This window comes from Triplophysa dalaica, chromosome 19 (genome assembly GCF_015846415.1).
Source record: "Triplophysa dalaica isolate WHDGS20190420 chromosome 19, ASM1584641v1, whole genome shotgun sequence".
NCBI classification, from domain to species: Eukaryota; Metazoa; Chordata; class Actinopteri; order Cypriniformes; family Nemacheilidae; genus Triplophysa; species Triplophysa dalaica.
The window spans coordinates 3,843,093-3,859,844 of record NC_079560.1 but is presented as its reverse complement, the minus strand read 5'-3'; the positions used below and the strand labels follow the sequence as shown (position 1 = coordinate 3,859,844).

The following is a 16,752-nucleotide window of genomic DNA, read 5'->3' as shown; positions in this document are numbered from 1 at the left end:
TTTATTTGACACTCAAATACAGACGAAATATTTAAGCATTACATGACACAATTAAAAAATATTTTTAACAAGTTTATATTTCATCCCATTACTCATAAACATGTTTCCCTGAAAGTATAATTTTTATTAATGTTGAAGCGTTTTCATTTATTGAAGGTCCAGTTTGTGAAATTTAGCGGCATCTTGCAATGAAGTTGTGAATTGCAACCAACGGCTCACTCCAACCCTCCCTTTTTCGCAAGAACTACGGTGTTTGACACAGGACTTAAATGTCGTCACATTTTCACTTCTTGGAAGAAGGATATACATATTTACAAAACGCACTCTGTAGAGCAGTTTGTCTGTTTATAGCTACTGTAGAGACAACACGGTGAATTCCATGCAAGGGGACCTGCGGTGTATGTAGATAAAAGTAGCTCATTATAAGGTAATAAAAATGTAACGCTTCATTATGTAAGGTCTTTATACACCTCTGAAGGCATAGTTATGTGTAATTTATTGCATTTCTGTCAATAGATCCTCCTTAATATAACACATTGCACATTTAAAGGCTGTTTTCTATGTCATCACACATTGTAATGAGCATAATCATGGATTAATCGTCCCGGTTAATCCTTGATATCCTTTAATAGAGGTCAAATACAATGTGAATATACACTTTGGAGATAAGGAAAGGTATGAGAACAATTGTGGATTAGATGATGTCATACATTTTCCGCTATGTTGTACAGTACTATGAGCTTAATCCAAAAAAAGGCAAAGCTGTTGAAATGGCAATTGGTTACTATTTGTATTTTAGTGCAGCAGCATTATACTTGTGATAATATTAGAGTTGCAACGGTGCATTTCTAAGAAGGTCTCAAATTTTCTCAGTCCTTTACTCCTTTATATAAATGTTTAGATGTCGAACATTTTATTTATATGCTGTTTGTATGAGTTATGTGACTGTATGACGCAGCTCTTTCTGATTGCGTCCCTCATTCTGGAACCAACTGATAAACTCAATCACAATATCCCTCTATCTCTCTCTCTCTCTCTCCAGTATATTGGTTTGGTTTGTTCGAACCTGTTTCGGCTCCAACAACGTTAGCATAGTTAAAAGTGTGGTTGCTCTTCCACAGAATTGTATACGTTTGACACCTATGGTGGGCTGTCAGGGTCTCTCTGTATCCGTCTGTCAAACATTAGCAATTAGTTATTCTGTTGTATATCTATTTTATGTTTTTGAGCCCTCAAGAAACAATTTGTAGACGCTCAGATGTTCTTTGCTTTAGTGTTGATGATTTCTATTTGCAGTTGTCTACTGTACGCAATACAGTGTGGGTTTGTTTCGGTTGAAGACAACGATCTGCATCGCTGTCTGGTAGGATTCTAGCTGAATTTGTAACTGAAGGCTACTGACTAAATCAATAAGCTCTACATAGGCAGCAATTGTCTTAGATTTGAAATGCATCAATGATGAAATGTATGTAGCTAGAAGCTGAATTCACATACTTGGCTTCAGTTGGCGATATTTCTGGCCTTACACTCCAACAAATTGATTTTAATACAGTCTGATTATACAGTGCTCATGATTAATACTTAAAAGTTCAAATATGGAGTGAAGATTTATCTTCAGTATGATGCTGACATTTCCCTTGACTCTGTTGCCATTTTAAGCTTGTTGCAGTGCATTCTGGGATAGACTTATGCAGCAAGTCAAATTGTGTATATATTGCACAATAAAAGCAACACACCATGCAGACTTTGTGATTTGGCTCAAACTAGACATCATAAAAGGCACCATCATTTCCTTATTATCTGGAACATTCAGAATTGATAAGTAACATGATGTCTACGTAGACAGCTCTGTTTATGTGCATAGTGTGTGACCGTCATATTTCAAATATTATGTTAGTATAGATTTAATCTTTAGGCATTGTTTGTGTGTTTGCACAGTGAGATAGCTCTGGAATGGTGACGGAGGGTCAAAGAGCTGTAAAACATCAGGACTCACTGCCGTCGGCTAATTTTAGTCCTAGCACACTGTACACCAGTACAGTATCTCTCTCACAGGATGATTAATAGAGTTACAGAAGCCCTCACTGTATCATTGCCTGAGCCAGTCCCAGAGACAGCAGTGGGAGCACAGAGAGAGAGAGAGAGAGAGAGAGAGAGAGGGAGAGAGAGAGAGAGAGAGAGAGAGGGAGAGAGAGAGAGAGAGAGAGAGAGAGGGAGAGAGAGAGAGGGATGTAGAAGGAGGTCAAGGAAAAAGAGAAATAAAAGAGTATTTGGTTGGAAGGTCTCATCCCCTATAGCAAAAACACAGCAAAAGCACACAAAAAGGATGAAGAGCTTTTGTGCTCGAAACGTCACACGTTTTGTGAAAGTCGATAAAAACTTTTTTTGGAGCTTTGGTGTGCCAACTTTGTATATGTTTTTCAATATATTCGCTAAAGTAACAAAAGATTCTGTCAAAAAGCAAACAAAAGTGTCAAAAGTTCCACCATGTTTTTTGGACATGTAGAACAGAGGTAGCTCTAATAGTTTGAGATATAAGAGACATAACATACACATGTTGCCGGGGTGACTGTGGATAGCATTGTTTTGATCATTAGCATTCAATGATAAATATTTTAACCATTAAAACACTTTTGTGTTTGTCCTCAGTGGCATTACTTTGAGGAACCCTTTAAGCACCTATATTTTATAAAGATATACTCAGAAATGGAATGGAATTCTTTATGTTTTTTTTCTAATAATGGGGATTACTGCAAAGTTCCTTGTGAAATTTGCTGTATTATTTCTAGAAGCTACTATAAATGTTTGTTAAATACTATTACATGCATGTGTGTGTGTGTTCTGTGAGAGACCCTTGGCCTGGGATGTGCCACTGTAATAGGTCTGATAACACTTCCCATGAAGCATTGGGGCACTGCGGAACACTGCTTGAAACCCACTGAGCTTTATACATGCAGGACTGAGCACCACAGCCGAGGAACACAACAATCAACTCATATTACGAAAGGAATCCTACAAACATCTCAGAGAGGCGAGAATTAAACAAGATAGAGGGAGAGAGGAGTGGAGAATTATTGATAGTATGTTAATGTACAGAGCCTGAAGCCTGCATTTTGTGCTATCTGTTTAAATCTGCTGTCCATGTTTACTTTCCCTCAGTACTATTGTAGTTTTTGAACGTCTGTTCCAACTATTTATCGGTCTGCCCATCTGTTCTGTCCAGCTGCAAACTGATTTCGAAGAAATATTTAACACTCTTTACATTCAGATGTCTAACCATATATGTCTTACGGAATTAGAATATCATAAAGACCTAAAACTGGGTTGAATGCTGTACATCCTGCTAAAAACGACTTTGCAACCACCCACAACACCTTTTAAACGCTTAGCAACTGCTTAGCAACACCTTGGCAACCACCCACTACATGCAATAACCCATTTAGCATCTGCATAGAAACACCTTGGCAACCCACCACAACATGCTAAAACCCATTTAGCAACTGCATAGCAACACCTTGGCAACAACTCATCACATCCTAAAAGCTTAGCAACTGCATATCAACACCTTGGCAACCACTCATCACATCCTAAAAACGCTTTGCAACTGCATAGCAACACCTTGGCAACCACTCATCACATCCTAAAAATGCTTTGTAACTGCATAGCAACACCTTGGCAACAACTCATCACATCCTAAAAAGCTTAGCAACTGCATATCAACACCTTGGCAACCACTCATCACATCCTAAAAACGCTTTGCAACTGCATAGCAACACCTTGGCAACCACTCATCACATCCTAAAAAACGCTTTGCAACTGCATAGCAACACCTTGGCAACCACTCATCACATCCTAAAAAAGCTTAGCAACTGCATAGCAACACCTTGGCAACCACCCACAACATGCTAAAACCCACTTAGCAACTGCATAGCAACAACTTGACACAGTATTTGTCGCAATTTATTTTGCTCTGGCAATTGGCACTTGGATGTTTTAAAAAAATTCAACCTGTTTACAATATATTTGCAAATTATGTAACCTGGAATCTGTAATTTAAAGTGTTTCAAAACATCATGGCTGTTGTAGTTTTCTATCACAAAGCCATTTAGCCGTGTATTATCTAACAACACTCATAAATGCATGTACCGGCTCATGAGTTCGATCATTAAAATGTTTGACTTCCTATGTCTGTTGCAGATCCTGGTAGGAGATATCCGAACCTCTGGTGTGTAGGTCCGATCTTTTACTTTAAGTGCTTCGTGCCCTTCCACCAATAACCTTGAGCGTGAGTCCGGTCTCTGTTGGTTAGCATTCACATCATGCCTGACCTCCGTCCGACACTGTTCTGCGTTAGCGATCAAGAGCAAGGCCTCCGGGAACGTTTTAACATGCCTCTTTCAACAAGCTATTTGTTTGTAAACTGAAATCATTTTAAAATGCCTTTAAGATATTATTCGATTGATCTATGTGCTAAAATTGATAATATACTTTAGAACTCGTATACAGGAAAACAATCCCGGAAATGAGCCCTTCGGTATGTTCTGAGGTTAATTTCCTTGTTCAAGGACACAGTGGGGATGAAACTCAATTGGGGTTTCAATAACATTCGAGGTACCGGAGTCACCCTCAACGGTTCCCCATCGCCACAGGATTACAACTATATTTCGAGCAACATAGAATGTACGGGATTTGAAAATGTAATTGTCCACATAACAATCCACAGACAGTTTAAAGTTTTACAATAGACTTGTGTGAAGATCAGAATGTGTGTGTATGTGTCTGTATTTGCGGATATTGACTCCCGGTTGGATTGTTTCTGCCATAGACTGTCTTTCCCTTGTCAGCTCTTCCCAAGATTGTGTGTCTGTCCCATGAGTCCCACACTGACTTAAAAAACCAATGCAGAAACTGCCACAGAGTTTAGGTAACGTGCAGCCATAATATCAAAGCCTGGATTTGAAGGTTAATGCGTTTTGACAATATCGTTGACCCTACAACTAAATTACTGTTGAATGGGTTCAAATGAGGAGTGCTGCTCTGTGGTTTTCTTAACAAGACTATAAATCAAGACAAAGATTAGATGAAACACGTTGTTGTGGTATAATTGGTTAATCCTTTTGATCATTTGAAGTTATCGATCTATTAATTGTTACTTATAGATTTGGTTACACCCGACTCTTTTTTCCAAAGTGACTTGAGTAAGATAAGTACTCTGTAAACCCGATTCTTGTTCACCTTCTAAATTGTAAAATTGTAAATGTCACTAAAGTGTGAATATAATGGAAAATGAAATGCTGTGTTCTCCCGAATGTAAATTCTGTGTGTGTGAACGGCTAAAACAAGTTCCAACATCTGTTTCTTGTGACCTTTTCTCATTCGCAAAATGAAGAAATACTGCCATGTGTCCTCTGCATATTAGAAAGAAGGCTCTTTCTCTTGCGTATATTACGTTCCTGAAAATCAAACTATGAGAGAAGTTAATACGTTCTGGTAATCCACGGTTACTCAAAAATAGCACGAGACCACAAAAGACGTTTTAATGTGGGTTTTGTTGAACATAAGATGAATAACTCATCATCGGAGTGAGAGGTCCCATACCATAAGCGAGCATTAAAACACCATCAAATTCACACATTAGCAATTTAATGTGTTTGAGCAATCCTATGGACTTAAAATAGATAACAATTACCTCCACCTCAAATTCTACTTCAATTTGCCTGGGGAAATATTTCGGCAATATGGGGTTTATCGTGCAAAGCCAGCACCCTGCGATGCCTGAAAACATTAGTTGAGATGTCTTTCCACTGTATTTAGTTTCTCCGGTCAGGGGTGTGTAATGAAATAACAGACTGGGCTAGAAAAGAAACCGAGATATGTTTGGAATGAATGGGTGTTTTATGCATATGGGGAATGGTTGAATAAGCAAGTGTGCACATGAAAGCGTTCAGGAGAGAAGATCGTCTTTGTTTCGCTGAAACCTTTTATCCCGTGCTCTCCCCTAATGATGGCTTGACCATCCAGCGGAATGAGTTTGATCTCTTTATTCATATCATGTGAGCTAGGTCTAATTCTCCACAAGTTAATGTGAAACTCTGTGGGGTCACTTTTTCAAACGTTAAAACTTTACCATTTCATAGAAGCGATGGGGGATTGTTGCTTTCCATGATAATATACACGATACATGATTATATCTGGCATTAGTATTTCATGTGTTCTTTTTTTCTGAACATTGCAAGTTTGGATCTCTTATTTCTGTGCCCCTGGTTGACCTAACATTTAAAGTTGAAAGTTATCATTATTATTTATAATAATATCATCATAAGTATTATTATTATGCATTATAAATAATCATAATTTATAACAATAATTAAGTAATGTTAATTATTATTATTATATCTTTTTTAAATACATGTATTATTAAATATTAAAACAATAATTAAAAACAATAGCATTATTATTGTTATCATTATTATTATCATCATCAAGGCCACATCCCCTATTTTCTATCTCTCCATATCTTTCTTTGTTTCTTGCTGTATTGGAGTCCTAAACCACTCTCTTGGTTGACATGACATTTAAAGTTAAAAGTTATTATTATTAATAATAATATCATCATTAAGTATTATTATTATTTATTAGCAATGATCATAATTTATAATAATCATTAAGGAATGTAAATTATTATTATATATATTTTTCAATAAATGTATTATTAAATATTACTTATTAAGTACAATAGCATTATTATTATTATTTTTAACATTATTAGTATCATCATTAAGTCCACATCCCCTATTTTCTATCTCTCCATTTCTTTCTTTGTTTCTTGCTGTATTGCAGTCCTAAACCACTCTCTTCCCTCAAAATATTTGTTTTCAGTGACTCTACATCAATTTACTACTGTGCTTTCAAACTGGGCCTTGCTAGGGTAGAAGCGAAACGTAGCTTTCTCTAAACTGGTGTAGACTGCAGAACAGCCCTTTTCATTGCATTTTTATTGATGCAGTGCAATTGCATATCAGGGCTTTTAGTGGGTGGAGATGGATAACGCATCATCCTCACTCTCCTGTTGTTGTCTCTGAAGCCTTCAGGCAATGAATCATCATTCTGAGACGCTGTCTTCTCGCGATCTTCCCTCAACCACGCTGCATTATGAGCAATATAAATCGGCGGGGAGTTGAAAAGCCGTGACATTCTGAGCTCTGCGTGTCTATAATTCAGACACAACATCGCGCGGTTTAGAACGATGAGGTTTACAACAGGAAATTAGAGTATCTATCTGATTTTCCCGATGTTAAAGACATGAGATCAAAACCTATTTACATTCTTAATAAGTGTCTTTGACATTGTTGTGTACGGTTTATCATAGTGCATTATTCTGCATAAGAGGAAATGTCTTTCAATGCTGGCAGACGATTTACATAATTTGAGTGGAAAATAATATTCAATAATATTATTGTAACTGGTGTGCCTTGTTTATAATTCAATCTATTGTTAATGGATAACCCACATCTACATTGATTATGAGAAATGGTATTTTACCATTGAAAATAGATGACATTGTCTTGAAAGTCTCCTGTGATGTGATGCAGTTATGATTTATGCGGGAGAAATTGAATAGGACGAAATGTGAGGAATATTTCAATTGTATTAATCAGAAATAGACTGAATATTGTGTTCCAGTGGACTGAGAGTCTGAAACAACATGGATTTTTACACAGTAAAAGAAACGGCTGACTCTTTTCTTTTCTTGTGTTCCTCCCACAGATTTTCCACATGACGTATGATTTGGCGAGTGCAGTGGTAAGAATCTTTAATCTGATTGGCATGATGTTGTTGTTGTGTCACTGGGATGGCTGCCTGCAGTTCCTCGTTCCCTTCCTGCAAGACTTCCCTCCGGATTGCTGGGTGTCGCTAAACGGTATGGTTGTAAGTATTCAAAACATTTCTACAATCTGTTCTTCATTTTTGTGAGAAAGTCAAACTAAACGTGACAAGCTTGGATGCGTATGAATATTTGAACTTGCATGTCTTGTTACTTTTTAACTCGGAGGCTCTGGGCAGAACATTTTATTCTTGACCTTTATCAAACGAGAGATGTTTGGCTAATCAGAGCAGATGGCTCGCTTTGGTTTTCAACAGCACGACATGTTGGTGCAAAACGAACGCTAAAATGCCAAGATCATTTTTTCTTCTCTTAGCATTAACACGTTTAACTCTTCATATTCAAGGTTATACTTCAGTGCTGGTTCAGAAGTCTAGAGTCACATGGATTTTAAGAACTCACAGATCTCAGTGCATGTGTGTCTGAGCCGTGGCATCTCATTAGATAACAGTTTCGCGTGCTGGTGGTTGATACGGCAGATATGCAAGCATGTCCCCCAAAGTGCCCATGGGGCTCAATCTAACTTGGTGGGGCTCTGCAGGATACAGCGGCCACCGGCTCTAGAGGGCCTTACCGGGAATCATTGATATTCCTGTCTTGTTGAAATGTTGCGAAACCACTGGCTAAATTGAATGGAACATTTCTGACAAATGAATGATACTTGGTGATGAGTATAGAGAAAATGAAAGTCGCAGTCCTGTCTGTTTTATCTCAGGAGCAATTCATCTTCTACCCAAATGAAAATAGCGAGCCACAGATGTTCTTGTAAAATGAAAGAAAACGATATATCCTAGACTGAGCAAGGTTTAATGACTTTAATAAAAAAGTATGTGCATATTTGCAACACAATTATGTCACTTCCTGTAAGTGCATCTCTCTCTCCCTCTGGTCTTTGCTGTCTGAGCTGCTGAAGAGGTCAAAGCTGGCGGGGTTCCTAGAGATAGGAGGTTGAAATTGCCCCCTGTGGCCCTGATTTAAAATACCAGCCTCAGGTTTCATATTTTTTTCATAGACTGCATTTTAAACCATCATCGAGTATTATACATCCAGAGTTATTATACTTTCTAGTTACTAACTAGTTTCTAGTTTTATTGTAGCTTTAGTAATATTTTGAATTAGCTCTTACTTTTTATTTTTTATAGATGGTTTCAGTGGCAACAACATAATCAAATGTTATGTGGCCCAAACTTAAAGGGGTGACTTAACCATGTTTCATGCATTCTGACTTCTTTACAATGTTAAACGTACTTGCTTTTCACGCCTAACATGGTCAACTTGTTAAAAACGAGTTAGACGTATTAGTATTTCTGTGCTCGATACACTCCCCCAAAGCTTGTATAGGTTTCGTAAAGTTTTTTTTCAAACATGAAGGAACGTAACATAGCAACTTTTCTTAATCAATTGTTGGGCAATTCTCCTGGAAAAGCACGCCCATGGCAAGGCGAAAGAAATAGGCCGGCTATGGATCAACCGATACGCTTACCTTTAAGATTGGCTGCGCTGCGTCAAGATTGGCTGCGCTGTGGGCCTGCAGCAGCAGCGCGTTACTCTTGCAATAGTAAGAGAAGTTGAGGTGTGTCTGTTTGTTTACTGCATTTCAATGATAGATGTTATATAAACGGTGGATATAATGCTGAATTTGCAGATCGTTTGAAACTCATAGATGAAGCAACCCAATGAAAAGCCAATGATTTGCCTTGCTGTAGGTGTTTAACTGTAATGGTTGCTTGTTGATGTATTTTATTCTTCTTGTAAAGACATGAATGTGTGTCACACAGGCTAATAGTCGCCTAATAAACAGACTAATGAGTAGTATTCGTTGTCGTGCTTTAGCTATTCTTCATTAACAGTACTTTGTATTGTCAACATTTACAATTAAAACGTAATTATGAACCAAACCTATTTGTTTCCACTTTGAGTTCTTAATTGGTGCACCCACAACTCACTCCAGGCCTCCAGAAAACCAGTTCCCCACTGGGTAAATGCAACAATCCTACGGCGGTTATCTGCATCTCTTAAATAGGGTAATTCCAGCATGATTTGAGCATTAGACGTGTACTTCCATTGTCCTTAAAAATAAACCATGCCCACCCATCACTGCTGACTCCATAAGATGTAATATTGCGATTCAGTCCATTGTACAAGAATCCATTGTCTTGAAATTTCCATTTGTTGTCGAGTCATAAATGAGGGCTTTCCAAACTGGAAGAGACATGCAGCTCATATGTCTCTCTCTGAAAATTATATCATGACTGCATCATTATTTTTCATCTGCCATGTTCCCCCGGGCTTTATTTCAATGAATACAGCAACAGAAACAAACAGGAAATCAAAGAGATGTGTGTTTTGTTTCTCCTTATTTATGCATCAGACATCCATTTTTATGTACCTCTTTTATCAAGGTGCACTCTCCCGCTTTCTCGCCCAAAGACTTTGCATGACTTTGAATCGCTGACCTCCCCGTTCACCTCTGCACCACTTTTCCTCCCCAAAAAAATCAATGCATATGAAAAACGAGCAAAGATTCCCAACGCTGTTTTACCCAGAGCGCCGAAGGGGGTCCCACAGGGAAGCAGTGGCCCTGCTGTTCAGTAATTCAGGGTTTACTGTGTGTTGGAAAGAAGAGGATGTAATGCCCCGGTGGGGGGGGGGTGATAATTGGGACATTGAGTCTGAGCATGCAGGAGACGACGCTGACTGTGCTGCAGGCCGGGCTGTCGGGTTAATTTAGCCATCAGTTAGGTTAGTGTTGCAGAGGTATCCAGGGAGCTCGACGTGCCTACTTCGGCAAGGCGCAGACCGAGACAATGTCACTTTAAACCAGAGTAACTCATTTAATTAGAAGGGTGAGAATTGTGCTACTGTATCTTTAGGATTTCTATATGTAATGGCCCTTCATTATGATTGTTCACCTCTGAGCTCTTAGCATACTTTACACTAATAGGTCAAGCTGCTAAATAAGTGTTAATATGTAAATGTGGTCGGTCATGTGCTGAAATGCTTATAGTTGTGATGTCATCACAGTGTAGCAGTTTATATTCTGGTTGGACTAGAAATTATGTTTAATTAACAAAGTTCAGGAGGAGCAGGGCCAGATTATTAACCCGGCTGGTTCGCTATCAGCAATCACAGCTTCTACCCTATCAGCTCAAGAGAGAAGTACTACACAAAGTCTTTAGATTCTATACAGTCTTTAAGTATCCCTCCACTACCCCGGCTCCTCACCACGGGCCCGTTTCCTCCAGCAGGACAACGGGGGGGGACGCTCTGGGTTTTGGGCAATACCGGACTCTGAGCCCTCTCCCCGAACAGCACTCCACACACGCAAACCCTTCAACATGCATCATTATTATTATCTGCATAGGCAAACTCATGAAAGGGGATTTGTTCATATTTGTATATTTAATGCTAAAAATAAAAAATCAATATCAAATTCAGTGTGTTTGGGGAAAATATTACCTAAATAGTAATGCTATCGATTTTTCCGCAAGGCTACCGTAATTATGCCGAGGTTTGAGCAGTTTACTTGGCACGTTAGAGGAAGAGATTGAGTTCGAACCCACAGAGGTTTTAAGTGAAACACTGAACATAAATCAGAGGCAAGTGCTCTGCATCCAAAACCACTGCTGCAGAGAGAAAATATCAATAGCTATAATTGTTTTCCACATAATAAATAATAAATGAGGTTTTTAATTGAACAATGTGTTGTGCGCAAATGCCCTCTGTACACGTGACCCGACCATGAATTTTACATTACAGCCCGGCAGTACCGCAGCCAGATATTAATGAGACACTTCATTTGATCTTCTCTACATTATAATAATCCACATGTATCCCTTTGGATGCCGGTAATAAATCATTCACATACATATTTTCCTGTGCCAGAATAATAGTCCGGTGCAGTGTCTTTCAAGCCTGTAGCTATTGCGTACCACTGCAAACAATACACATCCTTTCTTTGGAAACACAGACTAGTCACACTTAGTATAGTTCACCTAGAATTGATAATTTTTCATCATTTACTTAACCTGTATCATTACATACCTTTCTGCAGAACAACAATAACTTTTATTGTATGGACACAAAACCAATGCAAGTCAAGGGGTACCGCCATTGTTTGGTTACCAACATTCTTCTGAATATCTTCTTTCGTGATGTACAGAAGAAAGAAAGTCATACAGGTTTGAAATGATTAGAGGATGAGTAAATGACAGAAGTGTCATTTTAATTTTAAGCTCCAGTAAAACTCCCTCTACCAATAAAACACAAGTGTGGCTGAGAATGAGTTTAGTTGTTTGTATCTACTAAACTTATGATGCACACTCACATTTTACCACTAAATATTTATTGATTGGTGTAATTGTTGGTACTGTTTAATTTACATAGACACTAGCATGACGCTCTTTGTACAGTAGAGATCACACACATTAACATTTTGCCTGTGTTACAAACTCGGTATTCAAAATAAAAGTAATGTATACACATGCAAGTGTTGTAAGATATTTAGTTTTTAACCAGTGAACGATTAAGAGGTCTTAAAAGGGTCCTAAAAACTGTTTTTGGTTCAAGACACATTTTTGTTTGAATGAATTGATCAATTTTAATATGTTTATTCAAAAAATAGACAATCATTTGTGTAAAACAGACAATAATGTAGAGTTAATACACCTGTAGTTTTATTAATATATGAAGAGTTCATTTGCAAAAACATATCAAAAAAATAAAATTCTAAAATAATGTTTTAATATTGTGCATTCCAATTAATATCAATCAAATGGCAGGTGGATTTTTTATTATTATAATATAAATTAACTCAAAAATACAGCCTACTATAATAAAATGCAACCAAATTAATATGTATTAAAACAAAAAAGTTTGTTTTTGCAAACAAACTCTTGATTTTAAATGAGCTTTTTTTTGTTTTCAGTTTACTTTAATTTAACGTTTAGCTATTTTGTTACATGCTTTCATTTTATTATTTTTTGCTAAAAAAATATTTGCAAAGTTGTTTTATTTCCGTTTTAGTTTAGTAGTTATTTATTTTAATATTCTATATTAAAATATTTTAGTGCCTTATTTTAGTTGATTGCTAAGGCATCATTGCTAACTTTCATAACGTTTTTAAAATCATATGTTGCCCACAGTTTTATTTGATTTTAATAAACAGAAATGTTTAAATACTTTTAGTTTTAGTAAACTAAAAAAAAGCTTCTCCATAGCAACTGAACGGTATGTATAATTCGCTCGGAGACGGTCTTCATGCGATCTCTCTCAGGACATCCTGTCTACTGCAGCCTGATTGGTGTATGCTCCAATAGTAACTTGACCTATATGTGTGTGTGTGTGTGTGTGTGTACTGTATGTCTGTGTATGAAGGAAATAAACAAAACATTTCCTACACACCTTTTGCCAACAGCCACCTCCCGTTAAGACAAACACAAAGTGCAGATGTGACATTAAAAGCCCTCTGGCCACTCCAAACGCATTTTTAATCAGTCCTTTGACTTATTTACTGTGTTTAAGCACTTACTTACTTACTTTATCTGCCATGATGGGATTTCTCTCATTTAATCCATTACTTAAGACGCCAGTCCAATCCATAAGAGCATCTTTTCAGTTACCGTTGCACAAAATCGAGACTATTGCAACTACTATAAATAACTGCAGATGTATAACAACACAGCCGAGAGCTGAGTGTGTGTCCTTTGGTTTCATGTGTGTCAAAGGTGACGTAACATCAGTTGGTGTGAGAGATCAAGGTGAGTGGGAGGATGTATCCGTTATCTGAGTTACAAAGAAGGCACTTGAGTTATAACCAGAGGACATAACAAACCCTCAGTTGTGCAGTCACACAGAAAGACACTCGCCTGACCCATCTGAATAGAGAGAGACATTATAATATGGATTGAATCTAGTGATATCATACAGCTGGCAACTTTCCTAAGATGATTGGCATATGGCTCTTGATCGTCTGCAATCCGTAAATTAAAATAAATAACATAACTTTACTCCGACCCGTGTTTTCTGGAAGGGTTTTACATTTTGTAGCTAGTTAAGGAGAAGATAATGTGTATCCTTTTTGTGCGCGTGTGTCTTTTGGGGAAGTAGAGCCTCATTCTAATTTTTATTACACGATTGCTCATCCGGAGGAAAAACCCAGTTGAACAAAGGTGATTTCCAGCTTATTTATAATAAGAGGAGCTACTACCTGCCTCATTATCTTCAAGCTTAAACTTCTCACCCACAATGCATTGCATAAGCTTGTATTGCATTGCGTGAGCTTCAGGCTTTAGCAATGTCTTTTATTCTCAGTTGTTTTTGTTTTGCCTTACTCAAAGTTGTAAGCCCATGTTTGTATGGAATGATTACTAAAATTATGTTTTTTATTTTATTTTTTCACCCCTCTCAAAGTTGTAGTGGAGATATAGGATACTAATATTTCTGCAGTATAATTTGCACAAATATTCTTCTAGTTAAAGAGGAAAACAATTTTGCCGCAAACCTATGTCCAAACACTGTCTACGTGCAAAATTGAAAATGAATTAAAGTGTGCAATTCTCCACATACACTGTATATCGAGATTTATAAAATTGTGTAAATATACGCACAATGTACAGCTTTTGACTTATGCATAGTTCAAAGATGAAATCTATGCAAAGTTTTACACATTTATTTATGTCTTTATTTGTGTTTGTTTTGTTTCTTTTACAACACTAAATTTAATTAATTTTCTCAAACTCCAAGAAAATGTGATTTGTTTCATAAAAGAAATCGTTATTTCAATTTCATGACTTTCTAAATGTGTTTCCTGTACGTTAGCACTAACTTTGATCCAATAGTCAATTAACCGCTTGTCTTTGAGCGTTTTTGTTTCTACCAAATTATTGGTAGAAATTGGTATGTTTCTACCGATCAGTTTTGCTGTACAAAATGCGTTGATCTATAGCATCAGTTCAGTTTTCTTGTTACAGTAATAAATAATGGATGCAAATGTTAAACTGGATCTTTTTGGAATGCTTGTGTTTTACTCAAAGATGGCTTTTAATTCTCAGAGACCAGTTGAGACTGCCAGGCTTTTGGTTTTATCTCACACAGATAACTTCACATCCATCAGAGGAGGGTGAGACAGGATGGAGGAGAAATAGTGAGAGAGAAGATGAAATACAGATAGGTCAAAGAAGAAAGAGAACGACAGAGACAGAAGCAGAGACCAGTAGATAAAAAAGAGAGAAAACAGAAGCAGCAAACTGAACATTGAGTCCACATTTCTCATACTGAATGTTACAGGAATCGGGCTGTGGTTTATTAAGTGTCTTTTTTTTCTAGATTATTACTTACAGATTATGGGTTCACGCAGAACAAAAATCTTTTACATTTTTAATTAGAAATGTATATCAGCACTGTATTTTGACAGTTTGCAGATATTGATAAAATATGCAAATTACATTGAGTAAAACAGCACAGATGTAACATCTATAATATTGATTGCCTTCAGTACCTTTATTTGCAGTCATGTAGTTATAGATTTCATTTGTCGTGTTGGGCCACTTTGAATTCAATATTGAAATATTATAATATCGAATTTTTTAACTGCACCTTTAAGTTCTGACATTGTATAATATAGTAAAATTCAATGTAAAATTATGTTTTTCTAAAGCAACTCACAGTTATTACACCTGAAAGTGATCAAATGATTGAAATGATCAAACCTACCCAGGAATAAATCTGGTTAATGTGGTTTTGTCTGATTATAATTGGCGTTCTCATGGAGCGTCCCCTGTCATTTCTGATGGTCAAACACATGACAAACGGCTCAAGACCCGGTCCAATCACGCTGACTCCCCAATCGTCTGCAATCTCTCATTCCTCACAATCAGGCAATGTTTTAACTAACACTTCACATTTGATAGTGGTTCGTCCTTAAGTGGTCTGCACATGATTAGAAAACCCGCCTGGGAAGTGTGTTGATTGTCTGATAATCTTGGTGTGTTTGTGTGTATGTTTGGACATATACAAAAGTGTGTTACGTACCGTAAGCGTCATACCTCTACATAAAGTATCTCAAAGGTTTGGGAAGACTCACCAGGTGTGTATGGTGATTTTGGTACGATGCTCTTAAAGGGACAGTTCACCCAATAATTCTGTCATCATTTACTCACCCTCCAGTTGTTCCAAACCTGTATAAATCTGATGAACACGGAGAAAGATATTTGGAAGAATGCTTGTAAGCAAACAGTGATTACCATTTTAGGAAACTTACAATGGAAGTCAAAAGTGCCCCCGAAACTGTTTTTTGTTTCCTTCAAAATGTCTTCTTTTCTGTTCAATAGAACAAAGAAATGTATAAAGATATTTGACCTACTATTGTGGTCAATGATGGCCAAGAACTGTTTGGTTACAAGCATTCTTACAAATATCTTTCTCTGTGTTCATCAGAATTTGGAATAACTTGGGTGAGTAAATAAAGCCATTTTTGGGTGAACTGTTCCTTTAAATGAAATGCAAAGCATAAGTCATGGGGGTTTAATATATAGTTTACTTAACTAAATGTGGGCTAGTTTATAGCACTGAATCAAACAGAGTTGTAAACAGCAGTGTTAACCTCAATATTTATTTTTCTACAGAGATGTCAACAGTTACTCTCTTAAGTGTTGACTCAAAGGAATCTGTGAATTGTTTTTTATACCGTTTCATTGGGAATGAAATTGGACTTTCCGGACATGAAGAGGATCTGTTTATTCAGTTCACGCAGTTGTAAAGTGCACACAATGCAATGTGACAAGAAACACAATTGTCGCATTTCGCCACGCCACATTACGTCCTTTTGGAATAAATAAAATAGCTTGCTAATAGAAGAAGTACATATA

At 37.1% G+C, this 16,752-nt stretch overlaps 1 protein-coding gene across 2 annotated transcripts in view; it reads left to right on the top strand.

The window, feature by feature from the left end:
* LOC130407701 (potassium/sodium hyperpolarization-activated cyclic nucleotide-gated channel 1) overlaps positions 1-16,752 on the top strand; it is a 76,807-nt gene that overhangs the window by 26,070 nt on the left and 33,985 nt on the right. For both annotated transcript variants that reach the window (XM_056730852.1, XM_056730853.1), the window contains exon 3: positions 7,768-7,929. In XM_056730852.1, the coding sequence (XP_056586830.1) occupies positions 7,768-7,929 (162 nt within the window). The remainder of the gene's footprint in view (positions 1-7,767; positions 7,930-16,752) is intronic.